Genomic DNA, 26,614 nt, shown 5'->3' with positions numbered 1-26,614 from the left:
GTACCTTAAACGAAAAGTAGTTTGATTCCCCTGTCTGTGGAAATTGTTACCTGTTATGATGGATAAAAAAATTAAACATTTAATACTTAAACGAAAATAAAACTTATCAAAAAAGAAGACAAAAATTTTTTTTTATGTAAAGCCCCAAACAAAAGTATTAAAAGCCTTTAATACTGATATTGGTCTTTAGTGATTAAATAATTGGCATTCCTTATCGCTTACTTAAATAATTATAAATACACGGAATGCCTTTAAGTAGTAAAAACATCGTAATTAAAATTATGGTTTCATCTGGGATTCTCTAACCTGGCAGGGGGACTTTGATGAGTAATCTCTTGAATCCAACCGATCTTTGGTAGGGATTCAGCTGCTTTTTTGATAGCGCGAAGATAACTGAAACTAGGCGTATACTTGATGTTCCCCGGACCCTTATCAGGCAGCTAGCCTTATCAAAGACCTGTGTATAAAAGGCTCCACTGAGCCACCTGTCGGGTAATTAACCAAAATGTTGTGGCCCAAGTTAGTCTGTTTTTCCTTGGTCAGCTTGGCTCTTTGCCAAGTTTACCAGGTTGCCAGTCAGGAGACTTCCACCGCCTGCCCCGTCAACTTTACCCGTGTGGCGGACAAATGCCTTCTCGCCGATAGTTCCTGGAAGAACTGGTACGAATCGGACCGCCATTGTCGGTCCATCAACGCCGGACTGCTGAGCATCAAGGACCAAACCGAATTAAAGGCCATCAACGACTGGCTGCCCGTGGCGGCTCCATACCAACTGGAATTCTGGACTGCTGGCAACAAGTTGGGCCAAGTCTCGACCATAGTTGATTACTTCTGGCAGAGCACCGGAGATATGGCTCGCTATCTGCCCTGGGCGCAGGGTCAGCCCACTCCTGCCAACGGTGACTGCTTGACCTTGCTTGCCAATTACTCCACGGCTACGGGAGAACTGGTCGTGGAAGATCACCGACTGGCCGTAAAGAACTGCACCCAGTGGGCTCCCCACATCTGCCAGATCGAGCCGGTCCAGTACAAGACCCAGTTGTGCCTCAACCCCGATGCCTTCCACGAGGTTCAAGTTCCTGTGTAAGGCTAACTCTTTCAGAATAGTTAATGAATGTAATTTGTTCCTGGAATTAAAAAAAACAATAAAAAATATTGCTACAAAAAAAAAGAAATTACCGAATATTATCAGAATCAATTGCCTTATCAATTACCTTCCCATTACTTTTATTTTCTGTTTAATAAAGCTTTTATTATAGTTCCATAATAACTCTTATCAGTTCCCTTCACTTTAGTATAATTAATTGTGCTTCAGAGTTGATTGGCTTTATTCCGATTCCTAGGCGATTCCGACCTTAAACTAATTGATCTTCAATCGCTAATATCTACAAACAAGTTAATAAATAATTAAAAATGATATTTTCGTCATAAAATAAATAAAATTCTCCCAATGTGCTTTCTCTAAACCTTTCCGCACGACAGCATGTGACTGACCTATCCCGCACTCCTTACAATCAGTGCAGTCCCAATCAAATCTGGGAAAGAAATATTTTTTTGATTTTTTCTTAAATTTCCTGATGGGTTCCCTTCGAAAATTTGAAAATGCTGGGGAGTGACAATCTGGCCCCCAGCGAAGGCCATATCTTTGCCAATATCCATCCGATTCTTAAGCGGAGTACCTTAAACGAAAAGTAGTTTGATTCTCCGTCAATCTGCATTAAAATCTGAGAAAGAAATATTTTTGCCCAAGTCTGTGGCAATTGTTACCTGTTATGATAGATACCTTACTGATAAGATATTTGGCATTCATTATCGCTTACTTAAATAATTATAACTTACACGAAATGCCTTTAAGTAGTAAAAACATCGTATTTAAAATTATGGTTTCATTTGGGGATCCCTTACATGGCAGGGGGGTTTTGATGAGTAATTTCTTGAATCCAACCGATCTTTGGTAGGGACTCAGCTGCTTTTTTGATAGCGCGAAGATAACTGAAACTAGGCGTATACTTGATATTCCCCGAACCCTTATCAGGCAGCTAGTCTTATCAAAGACCTGGCAGGCTAGGTGTGAAAAGGTATAGATATAAAAGGCTCCACTGAGCCACCTGTCGGGCAGTTAACCAAAATGTTGTGGCCTAAGTTAGTCTGTTTTTCCTTGGTCAGCTTGGCTCTTTGCCAAGTTTATCAGGTTGCCGGTCAGGAGGCTTCCACCGATTGTCCCGTCAACTTTACCCGTGTGGCGGACAAATGCCTTCTCGCCGATAGTTCCTGGAAGAACTGGTACGAATCGGACCGCCATTGTCGGTCCATCAACGCCGGACTGCTGAGCATCAAGGACCAAACCGAATTAAAGGCCATCAACGAGTGGCTGCCCGTGGCGGCACCTAACCAACCGGAACTCTGGACTGCTGGCAACAAGTTGGGCCAAGTCTCGACCATAGTCGATTACTTCTGGCAGAGCACCGGAGAAATGGCTCGCTATCTGCCCTGGGGGCAGGATCAGCCTACTCCCGCCAGAGGGGATTGCCTGACCTTGCTTGCCCATTTCTCCATGTCTACGGGACAACTGGTTGTGGATGAACACCGCCTGGCCGTAAAGAACTGCACCCAGTGGGCTCCCCACATCTGCCAGATCGAGCCTGTCCAGTACAAGACCCAGTTGTGCCTCAACCCCGATGCCTTACACGAGGTTCAAGTACCAGTGTAAAGCTAACTTTTTCAGAATAGTTAGTTAATGTAATTTGTTCCTAGAATTCAATAAACAATAAAAAATATTGCTCCAAAAAACGAAATTACTGAATATTATCAGAATATTAGAAGCATTACGCCAATATACCTTATCAATTACCTTCCCATTACTTTTATTTTCTGTTTAATTAAGCTTTTTTTTATAGTTCCATAATAACTCTTATCAGTTCCCTTTACTTAAAGTATAATTTAAACGTCGTAGATAGTTTTTGTGCTTCAGAGTTGATTGGCTTTTATAGTGTTTGATTTCCCACAAATTTTAGTTTAAAGTTTATATTATTTTTCGTCATAAAATGAATAAAATTCTCCCAATGTGCTTTCTCTAAACCTTTTCGCACGACTGCATGTGACTGACCTATCCCGCACTCATTACAATCAGCTCGATGAGATGTACATTTGCCATCAGCAAACCCGCAAATTAATTTTTAATTGCTCGAGATCACATTAAAAAGCTGTTAATTGATCAATAAGCCAGCTGCGCCTACCTCAAAACCTCGACAACGAAAACATAATCCCAGCCACATGAACAATGCACCCAACAGTGACGTAGACAGATTCAGTTGCCATCTGAGATCCAGGTCCCCAAGAGACATTCCTCCAGTCAATTGTGGAGAATTTACGGTGCCTCCAAAGCCTAGATCGGACTGGGTGCCCTATAACTCAGCCCAGGCCATGTGTGTGGGATTGCATGTGGAGCAGACAGGGGATCGGAGTGACTGTTCCATAGTTGGTAGTGCACGGGAAATAAATATTTAGTTTTAATTTGGTATTAAAATAGGTGCTTTCGAAATTCTTCCTAAGGTACTGATGCTTATTTTTAATTGAATAAAATTAAATACAATTTGTTTTCTGTGTACTACACTACCTACTCTCAAAAACAGGCCACAGTGAAGCCTCTGCCCAGTCGGCCTAGCATTGACTTATCTTGCTTTATCTCCTGCTATGCATCATAAACGAGTCAGTGTTCCTGTTCCTGTCCCGTCCCCCCCGCCTGTTTTTCTGGTCCTGTTCTGTCCACACAAATCTCCGTACTCCCACTCCAGCTGTCGTTGCTGGTTATGCAAATTCCGATTACGAAGCTTTATCGCCGCCAGAATCGCAAGATCTCAGATCGCGTGTCGGTCCCCAGCTGCTGTCATACCGATTCCCCTGGCGAAGTGAGAGCAGGCCAATAAAGATCTCTGTTTTGACAGTTAGCACGTTTATTCGAGACGTGGAGTAGCCACACTTGGACGTGGAACTTGGAACTACCACCAGATACCCAGGTCGCTGAACAGCTCCTCGGTGGTGGGTAGCTCAAAGTCCTCGTTGACCCATTCGGATCGGTTTTTTCTGTTGGAGGAGGTGTGCGTGCCATCAGTGGTGCCGTACTCCTTCCGATAACCCACATCCTCGCGCAGATCCTCCTCATCGTACTCCTCATCATCCTCGACCGCTTCCAAGGAACTGCTCATGTTGCTTCTACGTTTGGGTGGACCAAGCGGGAGACCCTTCTCCCCCAGCATGCGTTGCATATTCCCGATCTCATCCACCTGCTGTTCCGCCGCAGGTTTCTCCTCCTCGCCAGTTGGCTTCTTGCTGTCATCTGGTTTAATAGCCATCGGAGAGGATGCTAGTCGTATAATCCTATCAAAGAGGGTGGCAAAGTGACGTCTAAATCGACTATAATCGAAGCTCTCCTTGGGATTGGCATTCGAATCCAGGAGTCCATGGGTTGATGTGGACTTTGAGCGGGTCAGTGGCCCAAAATGGTGCAGCATATCAATCCCCGGAGCCATGGATTCTTCCCAACTCTGAGGAAATATTATTGTTTAGAATTAACAGTTTTTTTTGCTTGTGGATATTTACAAGTTCTGTCCAATCCTCGATGGGCACACTCAGTACGGAGTTCACCACGTTGACCACGCGTTCCTCCAGGTTCAAGGCATGAATAATCCATCTGGCTAATGCCACTGCGCAATTCAAGTCGCAACGTTGTCTAAAATCGATAAAGGCAATGAGGTTAAAATAGATTTGGACTTGAGGGTGCAAGGATATGCAGATACCCTTTAAGGTTTAAGGTATAAAAAAAAACTAAAAACAAATTTAAAATAAGGACAGCTTATATGATAGCCTATACTTCTATAACTTTTATAAATAAAGGTTATATGTATAATAAATAATAGATAAGATAATATTTAACTGATATTCCTTAAACCAAAACTAGTTACGAGGTAAGACCACTTCATTCAATTATATCCGCCAGTTTGAAAGGATATTAAATAAATTGAGTTGACCCAATGGGTGGCTAATTACGGAACCCTAAACATGGACACATATATGATGCTAAGACATACCTTCGTTCGTCACGCCGTATCTCCACCAACTTGTCCCCCTCCAGGATCAACTGGTCGTAGTTGGACTCTATTTCCATTGTCAGGGCCTCTTTGGGGTCGCCCTCGGACTGCTCCTGCAAATTGCGCTGAAGGGTCTTGAACTGTTGCCACAATTCCTCTAGTTGGTCCTGTTTATCGAAAGGATTATAAATAACAATTATACCCTAATTATACCCTATAAAACCCACCGTTTGCTTCCTAATGCTCTGCTGGGTGTCATGATGCACATCAATCCTATGTAGAATCGGCTGGACTGGCAAAAAGGGTGCAGCTATCAGACGTTCCACACACCGATTAAGAACTCCCTTTTTGGGCTTCTTCTTGTCCATTTTTATTAATCCCGCCGAGCTGTCCAGCTGCAGCGTTCGCTCCACTATTCTCTCCAGGATCATGGCGAAGGTCTCCACATAATCGGATTGAATGCGAATGCGATTGGAGTTCTTGGCGGCCACCAGCGTGATTCCTTCGCTTTGCTTCTCCAAGCCGGGGCAGAGAAGCTGTAGGCCCAGGGCATGGGACTCACTATGCTCCTCCAGAAATTCTCCAAAAAAGGTGGCCAGTTTCGGCGTGACATGGCGACTGATGATACTGTAGGTTAACTTTATGCCAGCTGCCTTTTGGGGCTGGCAAGCCCGATAGAACATGGACAGAGGGAGGTTGGCGCTCTGCTGAATGACCCTTGGAATGCCCTGGAATAAAGCGAGGATTGTGAAAGGATATCCTCCCCCGGCAGAAGACAGGACTCACCCTAGGACTCACAAAAGAAGCGATCACCTCCACCTTGGCGCTATGAATGTGCAACAACTCGGCAATATAAAAGTCAAGCTTGAACTCATGACTTGTGCCAGCTGCAACATCCACAAAGCTCAAGGTGTCCTGGCTACATCTTACTCCACTTGGTGTTTGGAACACCAGCTGCAGCTCGGCCAGTTCTGCCTTAATCCTGCAACGCAGTAGGCCCTTGGCTGACGGCAATTCCTTCACCGCCACATCGGCGGGAACATCGAGGAGCAGGGTATCCAAGTCGTCGTTGACCTCCGACTGGATGGTAAAAGTAAGACGCACTTGATCCGCCGCCTGTTGGTTGAGGGCATCCATGACCCTTACATCCACTGCCTCCTTGATTTCATCCTCCAGCTGCTGTAGCTCCTTGTGAGCCTGGGCAAAGCTCAGCTCCTCTAGTTTCAGGGGCTGGACCTGGAACTGAAAGGGATCGGCTCCAAGATAGCCCACCTCCAGCTGCCCTTTAGCGCCCAAGGTTACAATTCCGCCGGCCAGATTATGGACATTGGATCGCTGAATGGCCACCGGGGCTGGTGATTGGTTTGGCCACTGGGCCGCCCAAATAAGATTGGCCTCCTCATACAAATGCAACTTGGAGGAGTCGGAAATGATGGCGGTGATGAGGCGAGCACCCGGTTCTGGATATTTAAGGATTAGAGCTAATAGGAGATAACCAATGGAGATTACTTACCCCAGTAGTAACCCACCACGAAACTAATGAAACACTTTGGGGCATAGTCCAACTTCAGCATGAAATTGAACTTTCCATTGTCGTCCAGGGATATAAAGTTCCGTTCTCCCAGGATCATAATGTAGGAACAGTTCCTGGAGGATGTCATTATGCATTATTCAAGAGATTAGACACCCCATACTTACGCCTTAACTTGCACCACTCGCATATCGACAATGCCCTCCCCAACGCACTGCGTCCAAGTGGGTTGGTAGCTACTCTTCGTGACCAGGGAATGGGACAAGTCCTGATAGCTATAGCACTGAAGATCCCAGGTTGCACTGAACCGAAAGAAGCTATCGGTGCGTTCGCAATAAACCACCGGAGCGGGTAGAGCACGAAAGCCGGGAAACCGGCACTCGTACGATATGCCATCCTGCTCGTAGAATGTGAGGGTTCCATCCAAATGCACCACGCAGAAGAACTCCCTGCCCTTCACTTGGCCGAAATGACCCTGGCACAGGCCGAAGGCTACGCGCTGGAACTTGTGCTCCGCCTGCATCTGCAAGCGCAGCTGAGCACCGTGCTCCGCCAGGCCGCCAATGGCCAGGACATTGTAGATGACAATGGCATTGGGCAGAAGGACACCCAACTGATTGGCATTCTCGTTGCGCACAGTGCTGGAGACGGATAATGGTCAGCACCATCTTGGTTGGAATTCCAGCCTCAACTCACCCACTAAACTTGCCAGCATACAAACCCACAATTGGAGCAGCCATCTGGGTCTCCAGCAACAAATCGGTGGCATCATAGCCCCGATGATGCGGGTAGTATATGCTCAGCTGTCCCGTCTGGGAGCCCACAATGATGTAGTCCTTCTCCTGAGCCTCCAGGCCAAAGCGGGCGCACAGCAAGCTGGCCACATCGTACTCCTCGCCAGGATCCGAGCACTGGGCAGACCACCAGCTGCAGACATTGAACAAGGACATGGCGAAACTGCTTGACGGAACCGGGAACTATCGGAAAAACTCCAGTTCCAGCAAACCCAAAAGTGTTGTGGTTGAAAAAAAGAGTAACCATGGAAACCCCCACAATATGGCAACATTCGGATTTTTACATTATTTATTTGCATTTTTTTCATTATACTAGAGCATAATTTATTTTATTCAGTAAGTAAAACTATCTGCATATATAGGATATATAAGGGTACTAGCGTAGTATCTTTTACGGATAGATCTGAATTAGGTATACGGATGTACGTACTACGCCACTTACGGAATACCTTACATGACTACGATTTACAAACTTTAGGGGTTACAGCTAAGTAGTACACTTCTTCTCGCTTCTCGATAAAAAATTATAAATAGTTCGTAATATATATTTATTTATACAAATAATTTCCAGTTAAGAACTAGTACGGATCAGTAAGATTATTAATACGGCGGCTGATTGAAGCAATCATCATCAATGGTCATCAATCATCACGGTCATCCTCGAGAGCTCATGGCTGCAAAACCAATCGACAGAAATTGAGATCAATTTAGCAATGACTGGACTGGCGGACTGATTCTGATTTTGGATGCATGAGGATCGTACGGATTATGAGATGAGAGAGAGCTAATATAATTTTGATCGATTTTTTTGGGATTTCGAAAGTATCAGGCTGTTGGTGGTGTTCAGGTGTGTTGTGGAAATAGTGGTTGTGGGATTCGAAATTGAGTTTGTGGCAGTGGCAGTGGCTGTGGCTGTGACAGTGGCGGTGGCAGTGGCAGTGGCGGTGGTGTTTATGCTCGGGATGTTTCGCCGGTGACGTGATCTGGCGGCTCTGCTGGACCGTTATTCTTTCTCACTGCGTATCATGATCTTTTTCTGCACCAACTTGCGTACCTGTTGCGTTGTCGGTTGCTGCTGCTGCTGTTGCTGTTGCTGCTGTTGCTGCTGCTGCTGCTGTATGCTTCCGACTGTGGGCAGAGTGGTGGTGGTCTGAGTTATTGTCATCACCTCCGCCGGCCCGGCCGTGGGTCCCGAAATGGTCGTGTGTTGTTGTTGTTGCTGCTGTTGCTGGACCACCGCGAGAAGATTTCCTCCGGCCGTGGTCTGCAGTCGCACTGGACTGGCGTTCTGACGCAGATTGTGCTGCAGTGCATCAATCAACGTTCTTTGCGTGGTCTGTCCACCAGCCCCAGATGCGGCCACCTTCAGAGCACTGGCTATATTCGGACCGGCCACATGGGTGCGCAGATTGCCGGCCGCCAAGGCCTGGGCGGAAGCAGCAGATACCACCTGTTAGAAAAAAAAACCCTTTAGTAATTGTCTTCTGGCATCAATATAGCTATAGAACCCACCTGAATAGTCTGTCGTTGGTTGGCCTGTGATGCCACGGAGACGGGAATCACCCGACCCACGCTGGTCTTGCCCAGCACCAGGTTCGTGGTGGCCAGAGTGCCCTGTTGGCCACTGCGCATCACCTGCTGGATTTGCTGAACAGTCACCGAATTGGGCAAGGCCTTCGTGTTCTGGATGTGCAACAACTGCGCCTGGACACTGCCTCCTCCGCCGGCCTTTTGTTGTTGCTGCTGTTGCTGTTGCTGCTGCTGCTGCTGTTGGCCGGCCACTGTCGGCAGAGTTGCTCCTCCTGACACAGTAACCCCGCCCTGTTGCTGCTGCTGTTGTTGCTGCTGGCCGCTGGTGGTGGCCACTATATTCGTGGCTGTGGGTTGTCCAGTGGCGCTCACCAACTGCGTCATCCGACTGATCTTTCGCGGCATTAGCTGTGGTTGCATCTGCAGGTGTCGCATCTGGTTGGGCATGGTCACCTTGATCTGGCTGCCTGGTTTCAGCTGAGGCAGCGTCATGTTTACGTTTCCTGCCTGTACAGTAGGTCCGGTGGCCGAAACAGTCACTCCGCCGGCGCTCACACTGCTTCCGCTGGCTGCCGCCGCCGTGGAGGCTTTGACCAGGGACGCAATCTGCTGCTGGGTCACCTGTTGCGGTTGTCCCGCGACAGGGAGTTGACCCTGCTGCTGTTGTTGCTGCTGCTGCTGGGCAGCTGCCGTGGTGGTCGTGAACAATGCCCCAGTGGCCTGTTGGGCTTTCTGCGCCGCCAATATGTTGTGTCGCTTCACCAGCAGCATGTCACCCGCTCCCGTTGTGGTGGTAGTGCCATCTGCTGCTACCACCTGGCGTTGTAGTCCCTGCTTACCAGCGGCCATCTGCTTGATGAACTGCGTCCTGGCCTGGCCGTGCATCTGGACACTGCTAACCACATTGCCCGCCTGCACGGTAGTGGAGGAGCCCGGTATCCCCGAAACTGCCACCTTCTGGCTGGTAACATGGGTGGGCATATTGCTAGCTTGTATGATAGTGCCTCCGGCCTGCACCAGGCTCGTTGTGGCTCCTCCTGCAGTTCCCGCAGCTGCACCTCCGGCTGCTGCCTGCGTGGTGGTCTGCAGCACCTTCAAGCTACGCTGCCTGTAGAGCTGAATGTGAGCTCCGCCGGGCTGCTGGGTTCCGGGAATCACAGTCGTTTTGCCGCCCTGCTGCAGGGCACTCACCGGGATGCCCTTGGTGGTCACCAGTTGAGTGGTCTGAGTGGCTGGCGAGGATGGAACGGCCGCCAATCGCAGTTGCGCCTGGAACTGCTGATTCACACCCTGGCCCAGATTAGGCATGGAAACAATGGACTGACCACCGGCAGTAGTTCGCTGCTGCAGAGTATTCCCAGCAGCGGCGGACACAATTCGCTGGCCCCGCAACATGGCCGTGTTCAGGGTGGTCACCCCAGTGGTCTGCTGCTGCTGACTGGCCGTGGTGGTCAGAACCGAGCCCACGGTGGGCAAGGTACTTACGGAAACCACCTGCGGCAGCGTCTGGGTCTGTACAATGCTGCCCAACTGGGGGGAACTGTTCACCGGCAGAGTGGTCTGCGACGATATCGATACAATCTGGGCACCGGATCCCGTTTGCGGTTGCACCACCGCCGGCAGAGACTGCACTGGCGTTGTGAGCACCACACTGACGCTCGACTGGCCGCCGGAGTTGGCTGCAGATTGCTGCGCCAGCTGCTGCAACTGCCCCGCCGTCAAGCTCGACGATGTGCCCACAATGGTCTTGACCAGCTGCTGCGTTGTGGTCTGTCCCGCCTGTCCGGGATGAGTCCGCAGCTGTTGCTGTGGCTGGTGGAGCAGGATGGCTGTCTGCTGGCCGGGCGAAACAGTGGCGCCGGTCAGGTGCTGAATCTGTAGTTGCTGCAGTTGCCCGGCGCCGGGCACAGCTACCGTTGTGGTGCCTGTGCCAGTAGCTTGTTGCTGCACCAGTTCCACCGACTGCTGGACCGGCAGGGTCTGCTGTACACTGGAAACAGTGGGCAGTTGCTGCTGCACTTGCTGCACCACCTGTTGTTGCTGCTGGGGCTGTTGCTGTTGCACTTGCTGCTGTTGCTGTTGCTGCACTTGCTGTTGCTGCTGCTGCTGCTGCGCAACCTGTTGCTGTCCCACCGACGGCGGTGGCAACTGCTGTCCCCTCTGTTTCTCCCGGATCTTGCTCGCCTTCATGGCCGCTATATTCTGCGGGGGCACCGGCTGATCGTAGTTCTGGATGCCAAACTCCTGCAACACCTCCATGTGCTTGGGATTCATCAAGCTGGGCGCACTGAACTGGCGCTTGGGCGGTGGCGCCTTCTTCAGGTAGGCAGTCTTGATGCTGTCAAACCGAGATCGCATGGTCTTGTAGAAGGAGGCGTTGTTGTCCTGCACATACAGCTGTGTGGTGCGAAGGTAGCGCAAGGGACTCTTCACGTACTCGGTGCGCAGAGTGGGCTTCAGCTTCTTCTGCTTCTTGGGGCTCTCCACCACCTTGCCCTCCTCGCGCGGCTGGATGTGGGTTTCGTAGCGCCAACGACACTGCCGAGAGGAGCGGTAGGTCTTAGAGCAGAAGTTAACCATTTCAGAGACAAGGTCCCAGTTGGGTGTCTGGCCAGGCGAGAGGAGCATCAGGCTGCAGGGCAGACCTTGAAGATTCACCAGCACATGCAGAATGGCTATGTCCTCGAAGATGCCCCACTCGGCCATGGCCTCTGGTTCGGTCAGTGGCTTGGCTGGAATCGGAGGTTTCAGGCCCGGAATCGGTGAGTTGGGCTTGAAGCTTCCCCGGAAGCGCTGGGCCTTCAGCTCACGACGCAGACGCGCCAATTGCGGACTGGGTCGATCGAAGAGCGATCTGGGGGGCACATAGTTGTCCTCCCGCCGCATTTTGTTCGGCCGCCGACTGCCGTCATAGCCGGCATCCGTGCGCGAGCGCTTGTGCTCTTTGCGGACATAGACAGGCGGCAGCTCCGTCTCCGGAATAGGCTCCAGATCGTACATGAACGACAGCGAGTAGTCGATGTAGATATCGTTATCGTTATCCTGGGGCGGGGTGGGCGGACACCACATCTAACCGAGGGGGAATCACAAGAGATTAGCACTGGAAGATCATAATCATACCCAGTATGATACTCACCGGCATTTGCTCCATGGTGTTGCGCGATATCCAGACCTGAGGCGCCAGATCGGAGGCAAGAAAGTCAAAGAAAAGAATAAACGTTCCACATTATTTTCAGGATAAATAGAAGCTCTGTTTTGGTGTTGGCTTATAGTAACTACTTTTTTGGGATCAACAAACTAGGTCGTGGAATTCAAAACTTGACTTTAAATCGACAAAATTAATTAAACTGATGGCGTTGTAGCTTTCATTCCGAACAATTTCTATCTTTCGTACGGCGCTTGGAGGATGAAAATGTATAATAATTAGAGGATGGACTGGATAGGATTGAGGTACTTCAATCGGACAATGCATTAATGATGTTTTTAATTGGAATGTACATAATTGCGACACCAAAACAGAATTCTAAATTCGGAGAAAATAATATTTAACAATCTTTGGATGATTTCCGTTCATTCTTTTCCATCTTTCATGTTCTACAAGGGATTGGAGGTATGTATATAGATAGAGCCTTTACTTTTTTTGGGCAACGCACGAAATTAGTCCGTAAATAAAAACCACAACGTCTTTTGTTTTTTGTTTTAAGGTTTTGCTTTCTTTCTTTCTTTCTTGGTTTCTTAGTTTCTTAATTTCTCAATATAGATTTCGTTTTTAGTTTTTTGTTACACAATCAATGGGTTGTTTTTTGTTTATACTCTTTTTAAAGCATACGAATTGAGTTCTATTTTATTGGTTAGTCGGTCTATGCTCATGGTCTTTAAATAGTTAATGATTCGATTAAGTTAGAGTACAAAATAAATTATATAGAATGAAAAAATATTTAACAAGTATCATAATAATACGCCTAGGCTTACGAACTAAAGCAGCTTGTGTTCTTTAAGGGGAGTATCGCACGCGCAATCGCTTCACTTTCTCGTTTGCATCTTGGACACAACTCAACTTAATAACAATAATAAGAACTGGATAATGGATAGTGGATTATGGATTATGGATTATGGATAATGGAGATGATAATTTGGAATCTTAAAGTTGAACATGGAGATGGTACACAATAACTGGATATAATGCCAATGACGTTTGCGATAAATCTATGTACAATCTGAGATGTCTTACACGTCTAATGAACGCCATGCCACAAGTTGAGAACTTGGTGGCCACTGGCCAGCTATAACCTATCCTCTACGCTATATCCTCTTTTTGATCTGTTCAATCGGATCGGCTTAAGCTAAGTTTCGTTTCGTATCCTATACTCTCGCATTGGTTCCGCCGCCTAACTAACTTAACACATATGATAGAAGGAAACTCGTTACAGTCTATAAATACTCGTTCTGTATCAGTGTTATCGGATAGGTCGGATTAGGAGGACTGGGTCAGCAGTAACAGCAATCATCCGGGCCAGGATTCGTCACCCACTAAAACGAACACAGCACGCACAGCTGATAATATTGAAGGATAAGCCAGGAGCCAGGAGCGAGGAGCGAGGAGAGCGAGTAGAATGTCATCATCACCTGGTGGATCCACTTGAGGAGAGAGTGGCGCCCGTGTTGGGTGTTGATGGCGTGGTATTGGAGTTATTGCAGGGCGTGGATCGGAGCAGCACCCGTGGCGACTTGGTGATCCACCCATGGAGGGTGTTCACCTTGCCGGTGGATTTGTTGAGCACATCCTTCTTCGCCACAGTTCGCCTGACCGCCTTGGGCCTGGGCTCGCTCTGCGACTCCTTGGGCGCGGCCTTCTTGGCACTCCTGCCGGCGGCACTTCGGCCCAAGTTATTCAGAACCGGACTCATGTCCAGGGTCCACAGATTGATCTTCACCGAGCCCCGAGATCGGGTTCGGGGTGTGTGCCCAACGGGTTCGGCTTCTTCGCTCTTGTCCGACTGCTGGGCCTGCTCCTTGCCCTCGTCCTTGTGCTCATCCGTGTCGGACTCTTCGCTAACATTGTAGTAGGTTGAGCTGGTCATGGTAGTGTCCTGCACCTGGTCGTGGGCACTCCACCCATCTAAACTTGCGGACTCGGCTCCCTCGCCGCCGTTATCTTCTCGGTCGCCAGCCGTGGCGTAGCTGGAAGCGCTCTTTGCATCCGCATTGTCATCAGTGTCTTCGGCAGCCACCTCTACTCCTTCCGCCTCCTCTTCTTCGACTTCTTCGTCATCCTCGTCCTCGTTCGCTTGTGATTCCGTCGGAGTGGTAGTCTCCTCTTCGAGAGTGGAGCCAGCAGTTTCCTCCTCCTCTTGCTCCTCCTCGCCATCATCTTCATCAACCGTGATTTCGGCTGCCTCTTCTTCAGACTCCTCTGCTGCATCTACCTGCTCATGCTCATGCTCATCCTCATCCTCCTCCTCCTCCTCCTCCGCTTCCGCTTCTTCTTCGTCTGGCTCGCTTTCTTCCTCCTTGGCCTTGATGGCCAAAGGAGCTGCTATGGTGGCGCGCCTGGCCAGCAACTTGCTGCGAGTTGCCGAAACGGCAACACTGTCCCGTCGCCCACGCTTCGGAGGGGTTGTCTTTGCAGTCGCACTGCTAGTAGTGGTGGTGGTGGTGGCGATGGACTTGATCGGCGTCCTCAGCATCTTGCTCATGGCAATATTGGCCGACTGCCGCTTGGGGCGCTCCTCACTGGCCGCACCGGCGGCCTCATCCACCGTGGCACTCTGAGCGGCAGCCAGGGCTGTGCGTGTTGTCTTTCTAGTGGGCGGAGTAGAAACAATTACCACTCCCAGCGAGTGGAGCCTCGTTTGCCGCCTGACCAGCTGGGTAGTATCCGGCAACGGCTTCTTGCTGATACTGCTGCGCCTCCTAGTGCTACCAACCCCCGTCCCTGTTCCAGTTCCCGCCCCCTTGCTTGATCCTGCCTCAGTACCTGCCGGTGCACTCGAATTAAGGCTGTTCTGACGCGTTCCGCGCACCAATCTCTTCCTGCCGTTACTATTGCTACCACTATGACTACTACTAATACTCCTGTTAATCTTCTGATTTGAATTGCTGCGCATTACCCGCACGAGCGGCCGCTTATAGGGAGTGGAGGAATCTTTTTTGCTATTAACCTGCTTGCTGGAGTCCTTGCGACTGTAGGTGAGAAGCTCCTCGGCCTCCGTTTCCTGCTTCAGCAACTCCTCCTCCTTGTGCATGGCCGCCAGTCTGTTGGCCTCCCATTCACGTTTCTGCGCCTCCAGTTCGGCCTCAGCGGCACGAAGTTGTTCCGCCGTCCATGCAGCTCCAGTGGCCTCCACAAAGCGCATCGCATAACGCTCAATGGGTGAGAGCTATAGGAAGGATAAACGTTAGTGACTATGCCAAGAAATCCTTTAAAAAAGATTCAGTTTTTGAGGAACAATGTTAGACAATGAGTGATACAATCGTGGCGTGGGTTAATTCGCCTCAACTATGTCTGAAGGTCTGTTCAATCTCGGCAACGCTCGCTCTTTGAAACAGCATGGAACGAAGTTTCAATAAAATAGCAAATGCTGCCAGACTCTCCTCGAAATCTCCTCAAGAAATGGACTCTTACCTGCTTGACCAAGTTCTGCATTTCCAGGTCGGCCTTGCTGAGCTCCACCTGACCTCCGCCGTCCGCATTGTCATCTGCGGCTATGGGAATGTTCTCATCGAACTCGGCCAGATCGGCTGCCGCCTCCGCCTTGGCCGTCTTGGTGGCCTGCACGTCCTGCTCGTCCTCGGCAGCGGCCAATGCGTGCTCGTAAGCCCGCAGCGACTGCTTCTCAGATTCCACAACCATTGGTGTTTCAGATGCTGCTGTTGTCGTGGTGGTGGTGATCTTGTCCTTGTCCTCCGGCTTCTCCTGGCTCGACTCGTCCGGCTCCGTCTGGTCCATCGTGAACAGGTCCTTGATGGTGGAGCTCTTGAAGAACGAGGTCGTGAAGTTGCCGCCCTCGATGGCCATGTCGCTAAGCATGCGCTTCTGATTGGCCTTCTTCAAGATGTTCACTTCGATCGTCTTCTCAGAGACCAGCCGGTAGATGTGGACGTCCCGAGTCTGTCCGATACGATGGCAACGATCCTGTGCCTGAGCATCCATCGTGGGGTTCCAGTCCGAATCGTAAAAGATCACAGTGTCGGCTCCCATGAGATTGATGCCCACGCCACCGGATCGGGTGGAGAGGATGAAGCAGAAGATTCGCTTGTCGCCGTTGAAGCGCTCCATGTGCATCTGGCGCTGTTCCACCCGGGTGGACCCATCCAATCGCAGATAGATGTGGCCGTGGTAGTTGAGGAAAGCCTCCAGCACGTCCAACATCTTGGTCATCTGGGTGAAGATCAGCACACGATGTCCATCGGCCTTCAGCTGCCTGAGCAACCGATCCAGGGTCTGCAGCTTGCCGCAATCGTATTGGATGAGGCGTGGATCTGGGAACTGTGTCCTCATCGCCGAGATAATGGGATGCAGGAGGGCCAGCTTGGGCAGCACCTCCCGGCCCACTCGCTCCTCGATGGCCATTTCGCACTGCCGCCGCGTCGAAGAGAGATTCTGGACGTAGCAACGGATTCGCGGAGCACAGACTGACGGCACGTAGATCACGAAGTTGGCAAACAACGGCTTGAGATCGGTGCATCGCTGCTCGAAGCTCTTCAGCAGGTGGTTCAGCGACCAGCCATCGCGGTGCAGCATGGCCATGTGGCAGTTGGCATATCCCCGGGTCTGCCAGGTAGATCTGCGGAGCGATCGCGTGGCCTGCATGCAGCGTTCTATGGCGCCGCGACAGTCCTCCCCGTAGATGGGCGTGGCATCGGTGCGCCGCCGGTTGATCATGGCCATCCGCTTCAGATTGGCCAGTCGCTGCTCCTTGCGCATCTGTACCAGCTCTTGCACCTTGTAGAGATCTTCTGCCTCCGTTTCATCCTCCTCGGGCTCTGTCTTCCCGTTGGCGATGCTCTTTTTCTGCGCCGTGCTCTTCACGTGCAGGGCCAGATCCTTGACGATGGGATCGCGGATCACTTGCTGCGCATTTGCCGGCCCAGTGACTGCCGCAGACCCGGCGGTTGTCGAAGAAGTCGTCGTCGGGACAGAAGTTGTGGTTTTGCTGGTCAACGTCAACCGAGCACCAGACGCCCCGGAGTTTGTGGCAGGAGTGAGGTAGAAAAACGGTTTCCCATCTTGCATCGTCTTGGCCACCTTGGCCGGCGTCGGAGCATTCATTTGCGGGCGAGCCCCCAATAGCTTGGAGCTGCCCAAAACATTCAACGCCCCAGCAGGAGACGTAGCATTGGGGGATGGCGTCGACACAACACTGTTGATTACCACTGGCTTCAGGGCCATGTTGACGGGATTGATGGACGCACTAACTCGCTTCAGAACTCTACCGCTGGGCAGCAGATTCCGCACAGGCACCACCTTAGAGCCCTCCATCCGCATCGCCGGGCTGGCACCGACTCGCACCGCGTTCAACTTTATTCTCTGCGCAAGTTCTGCACTTCGCACCCGAATGTGGAATCTGTACTGTCCATTTGGACATCGGGGAGCAGCCTGTGGTGCTGTGTCGATCTCCTCGATCAGCTTACGAGGAGCAGCTAATTGGCGGGACTTGTGAGACACGTAGGCGGTCATAGTCTGTTCCAGATGCAACAGCAGCAGGTTCACGGTCTCCAGGTTGACTTGCTGCAACAGAATAATAAAAATAATTAGTAAACCCCTTCGTTTTTTATTAAAAAGTATGCATTTTTATGAAAACGAATCAGACAAATGCCTCGCAAAAGCGAACATCCTGGGAAAAGTTTACGACTCGCTCCAAAATAGATTGAGCCCAACTATCAGTGACAGGTTATCATCAGTTTCGGATAACCAAAGGCTGAAAGAGACCTTATTAGACTCACCGTGAACGGATCATACTCCATTAAGTCGCAGACGAGGCGTGGCGTGTGGAATGTAATGCCCTCCATTTGAAACGGCGAGATGGTGGGGCGCACTTCGAACATGTTCGGGTGATTGCACACCTTCCTCAACTGCATCAGCACGTTGATTACACTCAGCAAGTTGCCAGTTTGCAGGGTTTCCCGGGTTCTGCAAGAGGAATAGGGTTTCAGTTATATAGTCACTTCTTTATAGAGCATCTTTGCACTTACTTGGAACGGCTCATGAAGTCCTCGTAGAGATAACGCTGGCGGTTAGACAGGCGACACATGACCACATGCTCGTACTTCTTTGGCATCTGTTTCTCCACCTCCTTCTTGAGGCGACGCAGCAGGAAGGGACGAATCACCTGTAAGGAGAAAGAAGAGGTTGTGAAAACTTGAATGTAAACCACATGTTTGATGCTAATTCTATGCAATCTATTGGCTAGGGATAAGACCACACGGACACGACGCACCTCTTCGATCTGGCAAACTAAAACAGTGTCATCACACGAGGCAATATGTGACACAGGCTGCGTTTGCCTTTAGGATTTCTGGGCGTGTAAGATACGTTTTCAATGCAATCAAACTTAAAGGGACTCGACTACATGGATAAACCGCATCCCCTTGATCTGGCAAACTAACAAATTGAATCACAAGAGGTTAAGGATCTATGTGACACAGAGTGCATTTGCCTTCTACTTTTTCTTACGATTGTTGTTCTTAGAGTTCTATTGTTCACAACGTAAACGGACAAGAGTCATTAGAACTCTTGTCACTTGCTGTTGGGAAGCTTGCTCTGGCACACATCTACGATTTTCAAGAGCATTTAACAGGCTGGCAAGAAAACGCTTTTAGGTGCTAGTGGTTATACCTCATATTCATTTATATCCAGGTAGATTAAATGGAGAACCGAAATGCCTAATAACTTAAAATAGTGTAAGATACGTTTTCAATGCAATCCCCCAGGCAGGGCTTAGACTACATGGATAAACCGCATCCCCTTGCTCTGGCAAACTAACAAATTGTAATCACAAGTGGATTTCTGTGTGTCACAGAGTGCATCTGCCATAACTATCTCCTCCTTAAGTTTCTCAAAAGTCAATTATTCACAACGTAAACGGATAAGAGTTATAAGAACTCTTGTCACTTGCTGTTGGGAAGCTTGTTCTGGCACACATCTACGATTTTCAAGAGCAGTTAACGGGCTGGCAAGAAAACGCTTTTAGGTGCTAGTGGTTATACCTCATATTCATTTATATCCAGGTAGATTAAATGGAGAACCGAAATGCCTAATAACTTAAAATAGTGTAAGATACGTTTTCAATGCAATCCCCCAGGCAGGGCTTAGACTACATGGATAAACCGCATCCCCTTGCTCTGGCAAACTAACAAATTGTAATCACAAGTGGATTTCTGTGTGTCACAGAGTGCATCTGCCATAACTATCTCCTCCTTAAGTTTCTCAAAAGTCAATTATTCACAACGTAAACGGACAAGAGTCATTAGAACTCTTGTCACTTGCTGTTGGGAAGCTTGCTCTGGCACACATCTACGATTTTCAAGAACATTTAACAGGCTGGCAAGAAAACGCTTTTAGGTGCTTGTGGTTATACCTCATATTCATTTATATCCAGGTAGATTAAATGGAGAACCGAAATGCCTAATAACTTAAAATAGTGTAAGATACGTTTTCAATGCAATCCCCCAGGCAGGGCTTAGACTACATGGATAAACCGCATCCCCTTGCTCTGGCAAACTAACAAATTGTAATCACAAGTGGATTTCTGTGTGTCACAGAGTGCATCTGCCATTACTATCCCTTCCTTTAGTTCCTTGGGAGTCACTTATTCACAACGTAAACGGACAAGAGTCATTAGAACTCTTGTCACTTGCTGTTGGGAAGCTTGCTCTGGCACACATCTACGATTTTCAAGAGCAGTTAACGGGCTGGCAAGAAAACGCTTTTAGGTGCTAGTGGTTATACCTCATATTCATTTATATCCGGATAGATTAAATGGAGAACCGAAATGCCAAATAACTTAAAATAGTGTAAGATACGTTTTCAATGCAATCCCCCAGGCAGGGCTTAGACTACATGGATAAACCGCATCCCCTTGCTCTGGCAAACTAACAAATTGTAATCACAAGTGGATTTCTGTGTGTCACAGAGTGCATCTGCCATAACTATCTCCTCCTTAAGTTTCTCAAAAGTCAATTATTCACAACGTAAACGGATAAGAGTTATAAGAACTCTTGTCACTTGCTGTTGGGAAGCTTGTTCTGGCACACATCTACGATTTTCAAGAGCAGGTAACAGGCCGGCAAGAAAACGCTTTTAGGTGCAAAAAACAAAAAAAGAATAAATTCAAACCGCCAGTAAGTCAGTGCCTACCTTGTGGAGACGCGCTATCAGAGTCTCGTTGTACTCCATGTTGCCCTCGATCATTCCCGTCATAGGGTTAGAGAACCACTCCTTGAACTCGCGATGGGAGGAGAAAACATACGGCATGAGGAAGTGCATGAGGGACCAGAGCTCCATCAGGTCGTTCTGCAGGGGTGTACCCGTCAGCAGCAGGCGTCTGTGGAGGAAGAGAGGAATCTTTGATTAAGGAGCTCAAGAGAACATGGGAATTTGTCTCGAAACAAGGCCACAAGCATTCTAGGGCTGAGTTGTCATGCTCTGGTTTAGTATGCGGCATTATAGCGAAGTTACTGTCAGCACCCAAGCGTAGTCGCCATGCTAGTTTAGCAGTCGCATGGTTACTGATTTTGGTGCTGGTTTCCGGCGGGCAGTAGCTTATAGCATGGATGATGAAGACCACGACTTACCTCTCGGTGGAAAAGTTGAGGAGCAGCTGCCATCGCTGCGACTTAAAGTTCTTGATGTTCTGGGCCTCGTCCAGGATCAGGTACTTCCACTTCTTGCGGCGGAAGCTCTGCTGGTCCTGCACCACCAGCTTGTAGGAGGTGATGCAGACGTGGAAGGCGTTCGGCTTCGTCCAGCCGACGCGCTTCAGCTTTCGCTCCTTCTGCGAGCCGTAGTAGGTGAGGATTTTGAAGCCAGGACACCACTTCTTGAACTCCATCTCCCAGTTGAGCATCACGGACGATGGCACCACGATGAGATGCGGCCCCCAGTTGCCCTTGGCGCAGGCGAGATGGGCCAGCAGGGCAATCGTTTGAATGGTCTTGCCCAGACCCATCTCGTCGGCCAGGATGCCGTTCAGCTTCCGCTCGTTCATCGTCACCAGCCAGTCGAGTCCGATGTGCTGGTACTCTCGGAGCGAGTGCTTCAGCAGGAATGGCACGGGGGTAACCACATTCGTGGAGGAAAGAGTGTTGCCCTTGGGCTGGAGGCTCTCGGCCAGGGCGGCGGCATCGTTAAGCATGTCGTCCTTGTTGGCACTGCTTCCCGTTTTCCCATCACTCCCAGGAGCTGATCCATCGACGTCAGTCAACATGAGACTCTTGAGGCCGCCTTCTTTCTCTTCCGTCTCCTCCATGTCCGTGTCCGTTCTGATGGTTGAGAGATCCTCGTCCTCCTCCTCATCGGTGGCCTCCACTTCGCTCTCGTCCGTGGAGTCATCGACTGCCGTGGAATCATCATCCGAATCGATCTCAGCCAACTTCCTGCGCTTGGCGCTGGGCGGCTGATCCCCGATCCGTCCCGACTTGTACTTCTCCAGCAGCTGCTCCACCGACAGATCATTGTCCGCCTCCAGCTCGTCGATCTCCTTCTTGTGATCGATCTCCTGCTCGGCCTCCTCCTGCTTGCTGATCGTGTTCTCGTCGTCGTCACTGGCCTCCTTGGCCTCGAACTCACTGTCGTCGCTCTCGTCGGGAGTCTCCGTCTTAATCGAGGCAGTCTGCTCTTCCTTCATCAGCTTATCACGGTTCTCCAGGTAGCCGGGGGGCAGGTCGTTGAGGAAGTCATCAAAGTCCATCTCTGATTCCTTCGCCAGGGCTGTGACTTCTTCCTTCACGTCGGCCGCCTCTTCCTCGGCCTTGGCAATGGTCTCCTCGTCATCCTCCGACCCAGACTCTGGTCGGAATTCATCTGCAGGGGAAGAGAGAAGGGTAATTTAATAAAGCTTTTAAACTTTAAGATCTTAAAGATCCGGACATGAGAGCATCAGGCAAATGCCTCGCAAATGCGACCATCCCAAGGTAACATCGAAGTGTTCAAAAATAGACCACAACAACGTATCAGCGTGGAGTTTATCATCAAATGCAAAGGATTTGACTTATATTTAAAAGAATAAAGTGACAATTACCGTCCGAGTCCCTTTTGGGTGATGTTAGGCGGCTGGAATTGAGACTGGGAGTGTCTGCCACACTCTTGTTCATGCCCTCGGCCAACTGTTGGGAGAACTTCTCCGTCTGGTCGACAATGAAACTGAGATGCTGGTCCAGCGCCTGCTTGCGCTTCTCCTCGATCTTCGTCTGGTGCTTGTACTCCACCAACTTCTCCACGTTCGACCAGAAGCTCTTCACCTCCTTGGCAATGAAGGAGGCGACTCGCTTCAGATGAACTTCCTGCGCCTTCTCCGCCCGCTGAGCGGCCGTGGCCTTGTCCTGGAAATACTTTTGCACCATCTTGGCGCACTTCTTGGCCGCGTTCTTCTTCCACTTGCGCTCCTGGGCAAAGTCGGCCGCCAGCCAGACCATCTCCTCCAGCAGATAGTCCCAGTGCGCCTTGGGGCGGCTGGGCTCCTGCAGCTTGGGTAAGCGCCGCTCAGTCCATAATCCCTCTCTCTGGAGCTCCGATATGCGCTGCATCACATACACCTCCTGCTTGGCCTTGAACGAGAACTCCTGGGTGGCGGTCTGGGAGCTCGGAGTGCCGGCACCAGCAGCCGGGCTGAGTAGGCTGCCGGGTGTGGTCGGTGTTCCCGGTGTAAGTGTCGCCAGGCCATTGCCCGTGTAGAGCGGAGTGGGTGTGCCAGCTCCTCCGCCGGCAGATCCAGATGCTCCTCCAGTGGCATGACCTGGGATGCGTCGCACTGAGGGCACCAGAGGAGTGCCACCTTCGAAAAGAAGCCATTAAAAACAGATTAGTATCTAAGATTCAAAGCTTATCGGTTTAATCGAAAAAAGATTCAACTCTTGGCATGCTGGAGAATGCATCAAGTAAGAAGTAACTAGCAGAAAAGCATTAGGAATGAATGGAATACAATAAACGTGAGAATCGGTTGCGAATCGGTTGATAAACGAAGGACTAAGGGAGAGGCATGCAATATCAGTCGTATGGTTAGTGTGAAGCCCGACAGCGAAGGACTACTCCCATGGACAGTAGGTTCTGGTGATGTAAGATGTGTTTTCAATGCAGTCACCCTTTGGGGGAATGGACCACATGGATAAGACGCATCCCCTTGATCTGGCAAACTTACAAATTGTAATCACAAGTGGCTGTCTGTGTGACACAGAGTGCGCTTGCCCATTTATTCTTAATCTTAAATGTTTACAACGTCAACGGATAAAAGTTACAGGAGAACCCAGATCACTTGCTGTTGCAAAGGTTGCTCTGGCACACATCTACGATTTTCAAGAGCAGTTAACGGGCTGGCAAGAAAACGCTTTTAGGTGCGGAAGATTGAAGTATGTCTAAATGAGAGGAATGAAGTGATGATGAAGAGATCCCCCAGTGGACGCGGTAACTAGTTGCTAAGCTGCTTACAAATCAACGCAATTAATCAAAGTACACATTCGTCAATTATCAATTCAATTCAATCTCAATTCAAACTGAAATCAAAAGCAAAAGTCTTAAGCAGATGTACGAATACCAATCATAACTAAAGGCAATAAACACCAATTCTAGAAAATAGATTTAAAATTAATTTAAATTTTGAGACATCAATGCACTACGTTTCGTGGCAAATAATAATATGCTTTAAGTCAACACACAAACTGGTTTATAAATACAATTTCAATTCAAAATTATAAAGAAAAGCTGTGAAAGATTTTGGATATTTGGTTTTTTTGTTTGTTGTTTTGCGAACGATAAGCACCTGGCACCAAAGGTACAGAAGGATTTCCTACGGCAGCAGGAGGAGCGGGTATTTGACCGAAGACCATACCGTGACGACCTCCTAAAGGTCTACCGGGTATGTGACCTATATTATAACGATAACGATACAATTATGGTGAGTTGAGAGTGTGTGCGATAAAGGACTCAATGTAGGCAGCAATAAATGCGGGAACAAAATCAATAAAATAATATATTAAAATGTTAAAATAAACAGAGCAATACGGTTTAATTGGTTATGTGGTTTATGCAGTGTGTTTTAGTGTCTGTGACTTTGTGAGTTTAGGTATTATTTTTCTCTCTTTTTTTTTTTTGTTTAATAAAGATTAATGCACAGTAGTCGGTTTCAGTTAGTGCAGAACGTGCATTGGCAGTTGGCGCAATTATATCGCAGTTACGGGAGTTGTTGAGTTTCTTGGCTAAAGTTTGGCATTGATCTTTTTTTTAATTGAAATTTTGGCATGAATTTTCATTTTGGACAAAACACAAAAAGTTTCAAACAATAAATAATTCATTTTGGTTGGAAACGAAAACGAACACAACAGAAACACAAAAAATATATTTTGAACAATGAGAGAGATATATAGGGAGGCATCTAAATGCGATATTAACGTCGAATTCACCTTGCTGCGTTAGCTGGACAACGGCGGCGGGTAGTTTCGTCGAAATGGCCACTGGTGTGGCTCCAACGGCTGGAATTTTGATCTCCGCTTCTGGTGGCAGCACATTGCTGCTCCCCTCCACCGAACTGGCACTTGTAGTTGCTGCTGCTCCAGTGGAGCTGTTGCTTCGGGGCGAGTTGTTTGCGGTTGCTGTTGCTGCTGCTGCTGTGGATGTTGCAGCCGCAGTGCCAATCTTGTTTGGCACTTGAGATTGCGTATTCTACAAGAAATCAAAGAAAGAAATGATCAGAATCTTACAATTATGAGTATCTAGTAAGACTACTGCTTGCTTCCATCAGACAAATGCCTCGCAGCTGCGAACATCCCTTTTATACGCCAGAATCAATCAAAAATAGATCGATAGCGGCACTCAGTATGATTGTAACATCATTTGGCTGATCTAACTAAGCATTATTGCAACTATTCTAACCGTTTTTGTTGTGCTGCCATCCAATGGTGAAGTAGTTGTAGTAGTTTCTGACTGAGTGGCCTCTACCGAAGCCACTTGCTGCGTAGTATTTCTTTGGACCTGATTTTGGGCCGCCGCTGCTGCTGCTGCTGCCGATGTGCTCGGCTTATCCTCGTGTACCAGCTGATCTATACGGTTCGCATTGCTGTAGCTAATGAACTGCGGGGTTGGTGTCTTCTTCCGCCACGCAGGGTACTCCATCATACTGCCGCCGTTTTGTAAATAAAAGTATTCGGACACATTTTCAAGATGCCTGTTTTCAAGAAACACAATTTAGTTAAAATTTCATAGAAGAATGGTGTATTCTATTCCTCACCTCTCCTTAAGATTACGCAAGATCTGCAACTTCTGCTGAAGTATGCGCTTCTTGAGCGCATTCAGGTCCTGGAGGGCCGTTGACGAGACTCCGCCAACCTCGCTACTGGCAGCCACCGACGCCGGCAGCAAGGAACCAACAATATTGCTACTGGCGGTGCCAACAATGCTACTACTCCCCAAGCTCGACGGCTGGTCGTTGTCCAAACGCTGACGCTTGGCCTGCGGCGGCGAAACTGAGGATTCTATGATGCTGGTGCTACTGGTGGAGGTGGAAGTTGATGCTTGGGCGGGTGTCTCTGCCGCTGGCGTGGCTGCCGTTGCCTCTGTCGTTTGCTGTTGTTGCGGCAAAGGCGACAGCGGCACAGGCAGCTGCGCACTGGGCAGCTGGGGCTTCTGCTGCTGTTGGTTGGCCTGCTGTTTGCCGGCGATTCCTTTTCCCTGCGTCGGCTGGTGCTGGTGGTGGTGATGCTGGTGGCGGGCAGCCGGCGAGGCTGCGGCTATAACGGCTCTACTGCCACTTGATGTCGGCCCACTAGTTGTTATATGTTTGGGAGTTCCAACCGATTTTTCCGTTGAGTATGAAGTTACGCGGTCTGGCACAGCAGGAGGGGCCGGGCTGAGCCCTTCATGCCCCCCTCCTGCTGAATTACCTTCATTCATGTTTGAGACATCTGTGGAAGGGAAATAATAATAAGTTTGGTGAGTAAACTCAACTGGTAATAATACTTCAGTTGCTGATAAGCCCTAGGAGTCTCTTTATCACCGATATGTGTGCCTTCAAACCGACTCTTGGCGGGAGAATGAAACTAGCCGGGGAAAGCACATGGGAACTAGTCCATCCCTGGTCAGACTTTCGAACCGCAACCGCAACCGCTCTAGCTCTACCCCACACACAGCTTTAATCCTAAATAATGCTGCGTAATATCAATTATCAGAACGGCGAATAGAAGCGGAACAAGAAAACAAGTCATCTTAACAGGGGAAAAAGCTTATCATACTATATTTCCACTCCGCACCCCGAAAAACTCGATTAAAAATGCAACCCTGCGCGACTTCATTTTGAACAATTGCCGCATACACACACACACGATGAACAGACAAAGATATTTTACAAATATCTAATGTAATAAGTGGACAAATTTTGAAATTCCCTAAATTAAATATATTTTTTCGTATTCCAACGCTCAAAATAAGCACTTTCACATATTAACCCTCCCATAGGGAAATCACG

At 49.1% G+C, this 26,614-nt stretch overlaps 4 protein-coding genes and 16 non-coding genes across 23 annotated transcripts; 2 read left to right on the top strand and 18 right to left on the bottom strand.

Annotated features, from left to right (window-relative positions):
• The first annotated feature begins 467 nt into the window (after positions 1-467).
• On the top strand, positions 468-1,194 carry LOC6494959 (C-type lectin BfL-1). The gene has a single exon (XM_001959290.4). The coding sequence runs from the start codon at positions 506-508 to the stop codon at positions 1,085-1,087; it is 582 nt and encodes a 193-aa protein (XP_001959326.1). The 5' UTR covers positions 468-505; the 3' UTR covers positions 1,088-1,194.
• Positions 1,195-2,106: 912 nt separating this feature from the next.
• LOC6494960 (C-type lectin BfL-1) lies at positions 2,107-2,795 on the top strand. Its single transcript, XM_001959289.4, has one exon. It carries the CDS (start codon positions 2,129-2,131, stop codon positions 2,708-2,710), a length of 582 nt encoding a protein of 193 aa, XP_001959325.1. The 5' UTR covers positions 2,107-2,128; the 3' UTR covers positions 2,711-2,795.
• Positions 2,796-3,931: 1,136 nt separating this feature from the next.
• On the bottom strand, positions 3,932-7,600 carry LOC6495659 (protein PTHB1). Its single transcript, XM_001959288.4, has 8 exons — positions 7,315-7,600; positions 6,786-7,259; positions 6,601-6,734; positions 5,874-6,547; positions 5,315-5,815; positions 5,088-5,254; positions 4,600-4,729; positions 3,932-4,544 (listed from the first exon to the last, which is right to left on the bottom strand). The coding sequence occupies exons 1-8, from the start codon at positions 7,566-7,568 to the stop codon at positions 3,999-4,001; spliced, it is 2,880 nt and encodes a 959-aa protein (XP_001959324.1). The 5' UTR covers positions 7,569-7,600; the 3' UTR covers positions 3,932-3,998.
• Positions 7,601-7,687: 87 nt separating this feature from the next.
• Positions 7,688-26,054, bottom strand: LOC6495658 (helicase domino). Of its 4 annotated transcripts, XM_044715859.1 has the most exons (15): positions 25,382-26,054; positions 25,027-25,318; positions 24,558-24,816; positions 23,918-24,022; positions 22,184-22,936; positions 20,739-21,966; positions 20,302-20,488; positions 18,138-18,274; positions 17,889-18,075; positions 15,568-17,673; positions 15,104-15,322; positions 12,079-12,114; positions 8,925-12,011; positions 8,467-8,862; positions 7,688-8,086 (listed from the first exon to the last, which is right to left on the bottom strand). In XM_044715859.1, the coding sequence occupies exons 1-15, from the start codon at positions 26,041-26,043 to the stop codon at positions 8,081-8,083; spliced, it is 9,660 nt and encodes a 3,219-aa protein (XP_044571794.1). In that variant the 5' UTR covers positions 26,044-26,054; the 3' UTR covers positions 7,688-8,080. The 4 variants fall into 4 exon arrangements, with proteins under 4 accessions (XP_044571794.1, XP_032306668.2, XP_001959323.1 ...); XM_032450777.2 differs by having other exon boundaries at positions 7,688-8,862; XM_001959287.4 differs by lacking the exon at positions 23,918-24,022 and having other exon boundaries at positions 7,688-8,862.
• Positions 17,743-17,852, bottom strand: LOC6508163. The gene has a single exon (XR_046095.2). It is a non-coding gene; the product is annotated as a small nucleolar RNA Me28S-Am2589 (small nucleolar RNA).
• Positions 18,318-18,450, bottom strand: LOC6508162. The gene has a single exon (XR_046094.2). It is a non-coding gene; the product is annotated as a small nucleolar RNA psi18S-841/snoR66 (small nucleolar RNA).
• LOC116654797 lies at positions 18,464-18,602 on the bottom strand. The gene has a single exon (XR_004310020.1). It is a non-coding gene; the product is annotated as a small nucleolar RNA psi18S-841/snoR66 (small nucleolar RNA).
• Positions 18,639-18,769, bottom strand: LOC116654798. Its single transcript, XR_004310021.1, has one exon. It is a non-coding gene; the product is annotated as a small nucleolar RNA psi28S-3316 (small nucleolar RNA).
• On the bottom strand, positions 18,841-18,976 carry LOC6508161. Its single transcript, XR_046093.2, has one exon. It is a non-coding gene; the product is annotated as a small nucleolar RNA psi18S-841/snoR66 (small nucleolar RNA).
• Positions 19,010-19,140, bottom strand: LOC6508160. Its single transcript, XR_046092.2, has one exon. It is a non-coding gene; the product is annotated as a small nucleolar RNA psi28S-3316 (small nucleolar RNA).
• Positions 19,212-19,347, bottom strand: LOC6508159. Its single transcript, XR_046091.2, has one exon. It is a non-coding gene; the product is annotated as a small nucleolar RNA psi18S-841/snoR66 (small nucleolar RNA).
• Positions 19,381-19,511, bottom strand: LOC6508158. The gene has a single exon (XR_046090.2). It is a non-coding gene; the product is annotated as a small nucleolar RNA psi28S-3316 (small nucleolar RNA).
• On the bottom strand, positions 19,583-19,718 carry LOC6508157. Its single transcript, XR_046089.2, has one exon. It is a non-coding gene; the product is annotated as a small nucleolar RNA psi18S-841/snoR66 (small nucleolar RNA).
• On the bottom strand, positions 19,752-19,882 carry LOC6508156. The gene has a single exon (XR_046088.2). It is a non-coding gene; the product is annotated as a small nucleolar RNA psi28S-3316 (small nucleolar RNA).
• Positions 19,954-20,089, bottom strand: LOC6508155. The gene has a single exon (XR_046087.2). It is a non-coding gene; the product is annotated as a small nucleolar RNA psi18S-841/snoR66 (small nucleolar RNA).
• LOC6508154 lies at positions 20,123-20,253 on the bottom strand. The gene has a single exon (XR_046086.2). It is a non-coding gene; the product is annotated as a small nucleolar RNA psi28S-3316 (small nucleolar RNA).
• On the bottom strand, positions 22,035-22,143 carry LOC6508152. The gene has a single exon (XR_046084.2). It is a non-coding gene; the product is annotated as a small nucleolar RNA Me28S-Am2589 (small nucleolar RNA).
• Positions 23,212-23,347, bottom strand: LOC6508151. Its single transcript, XR_046083.2, has one exon. It is a non-coding gene; the product is annotated as a small nucleolar RNA psi18S-841/snoR66 (small nucleolar RNA).
• LOC6508150 lies at positions 23,365-23,497 on the bottom strand. The gene has a single exon (XR_046082.2). It is a non-coding gene; the product is annotated as a small nucleolar RNA psi28S-3316 (small nucleolar RNA).
• On the bottom strand, positions 24,885-24,993 carry LOC6508149. The gene has a single exon (XR_046081.2). It is a non-coding gene; the product is annotated as a small nucleolar RNA Me28S-Am2589 (small nucleolar RNA).
• Positions 26,055-26,614: the final 560 nt, after the last annotated feature.

Source organism: Drosophila ananassae, chromosome 3L (assembly GCF_017639315.1).
Source record: "Drosophila ananassae strain 14024-0371.13 chromosome 3L, ASM1763931v2, whole genome shotgun sequence".
Classification (NCBI taxonomy): domain Eukaryota; kingdom Metazoa; phylum Arthropoda; class Insecta; order Diptera; family Drosophilidae; genus Drosophila; species Drosophila ananassae.
The sequence above is the reverse complement of the archived record's forward strand: the minus strand, read 5'-3'. Positions and strand labels throughout refer to the sequence as shown.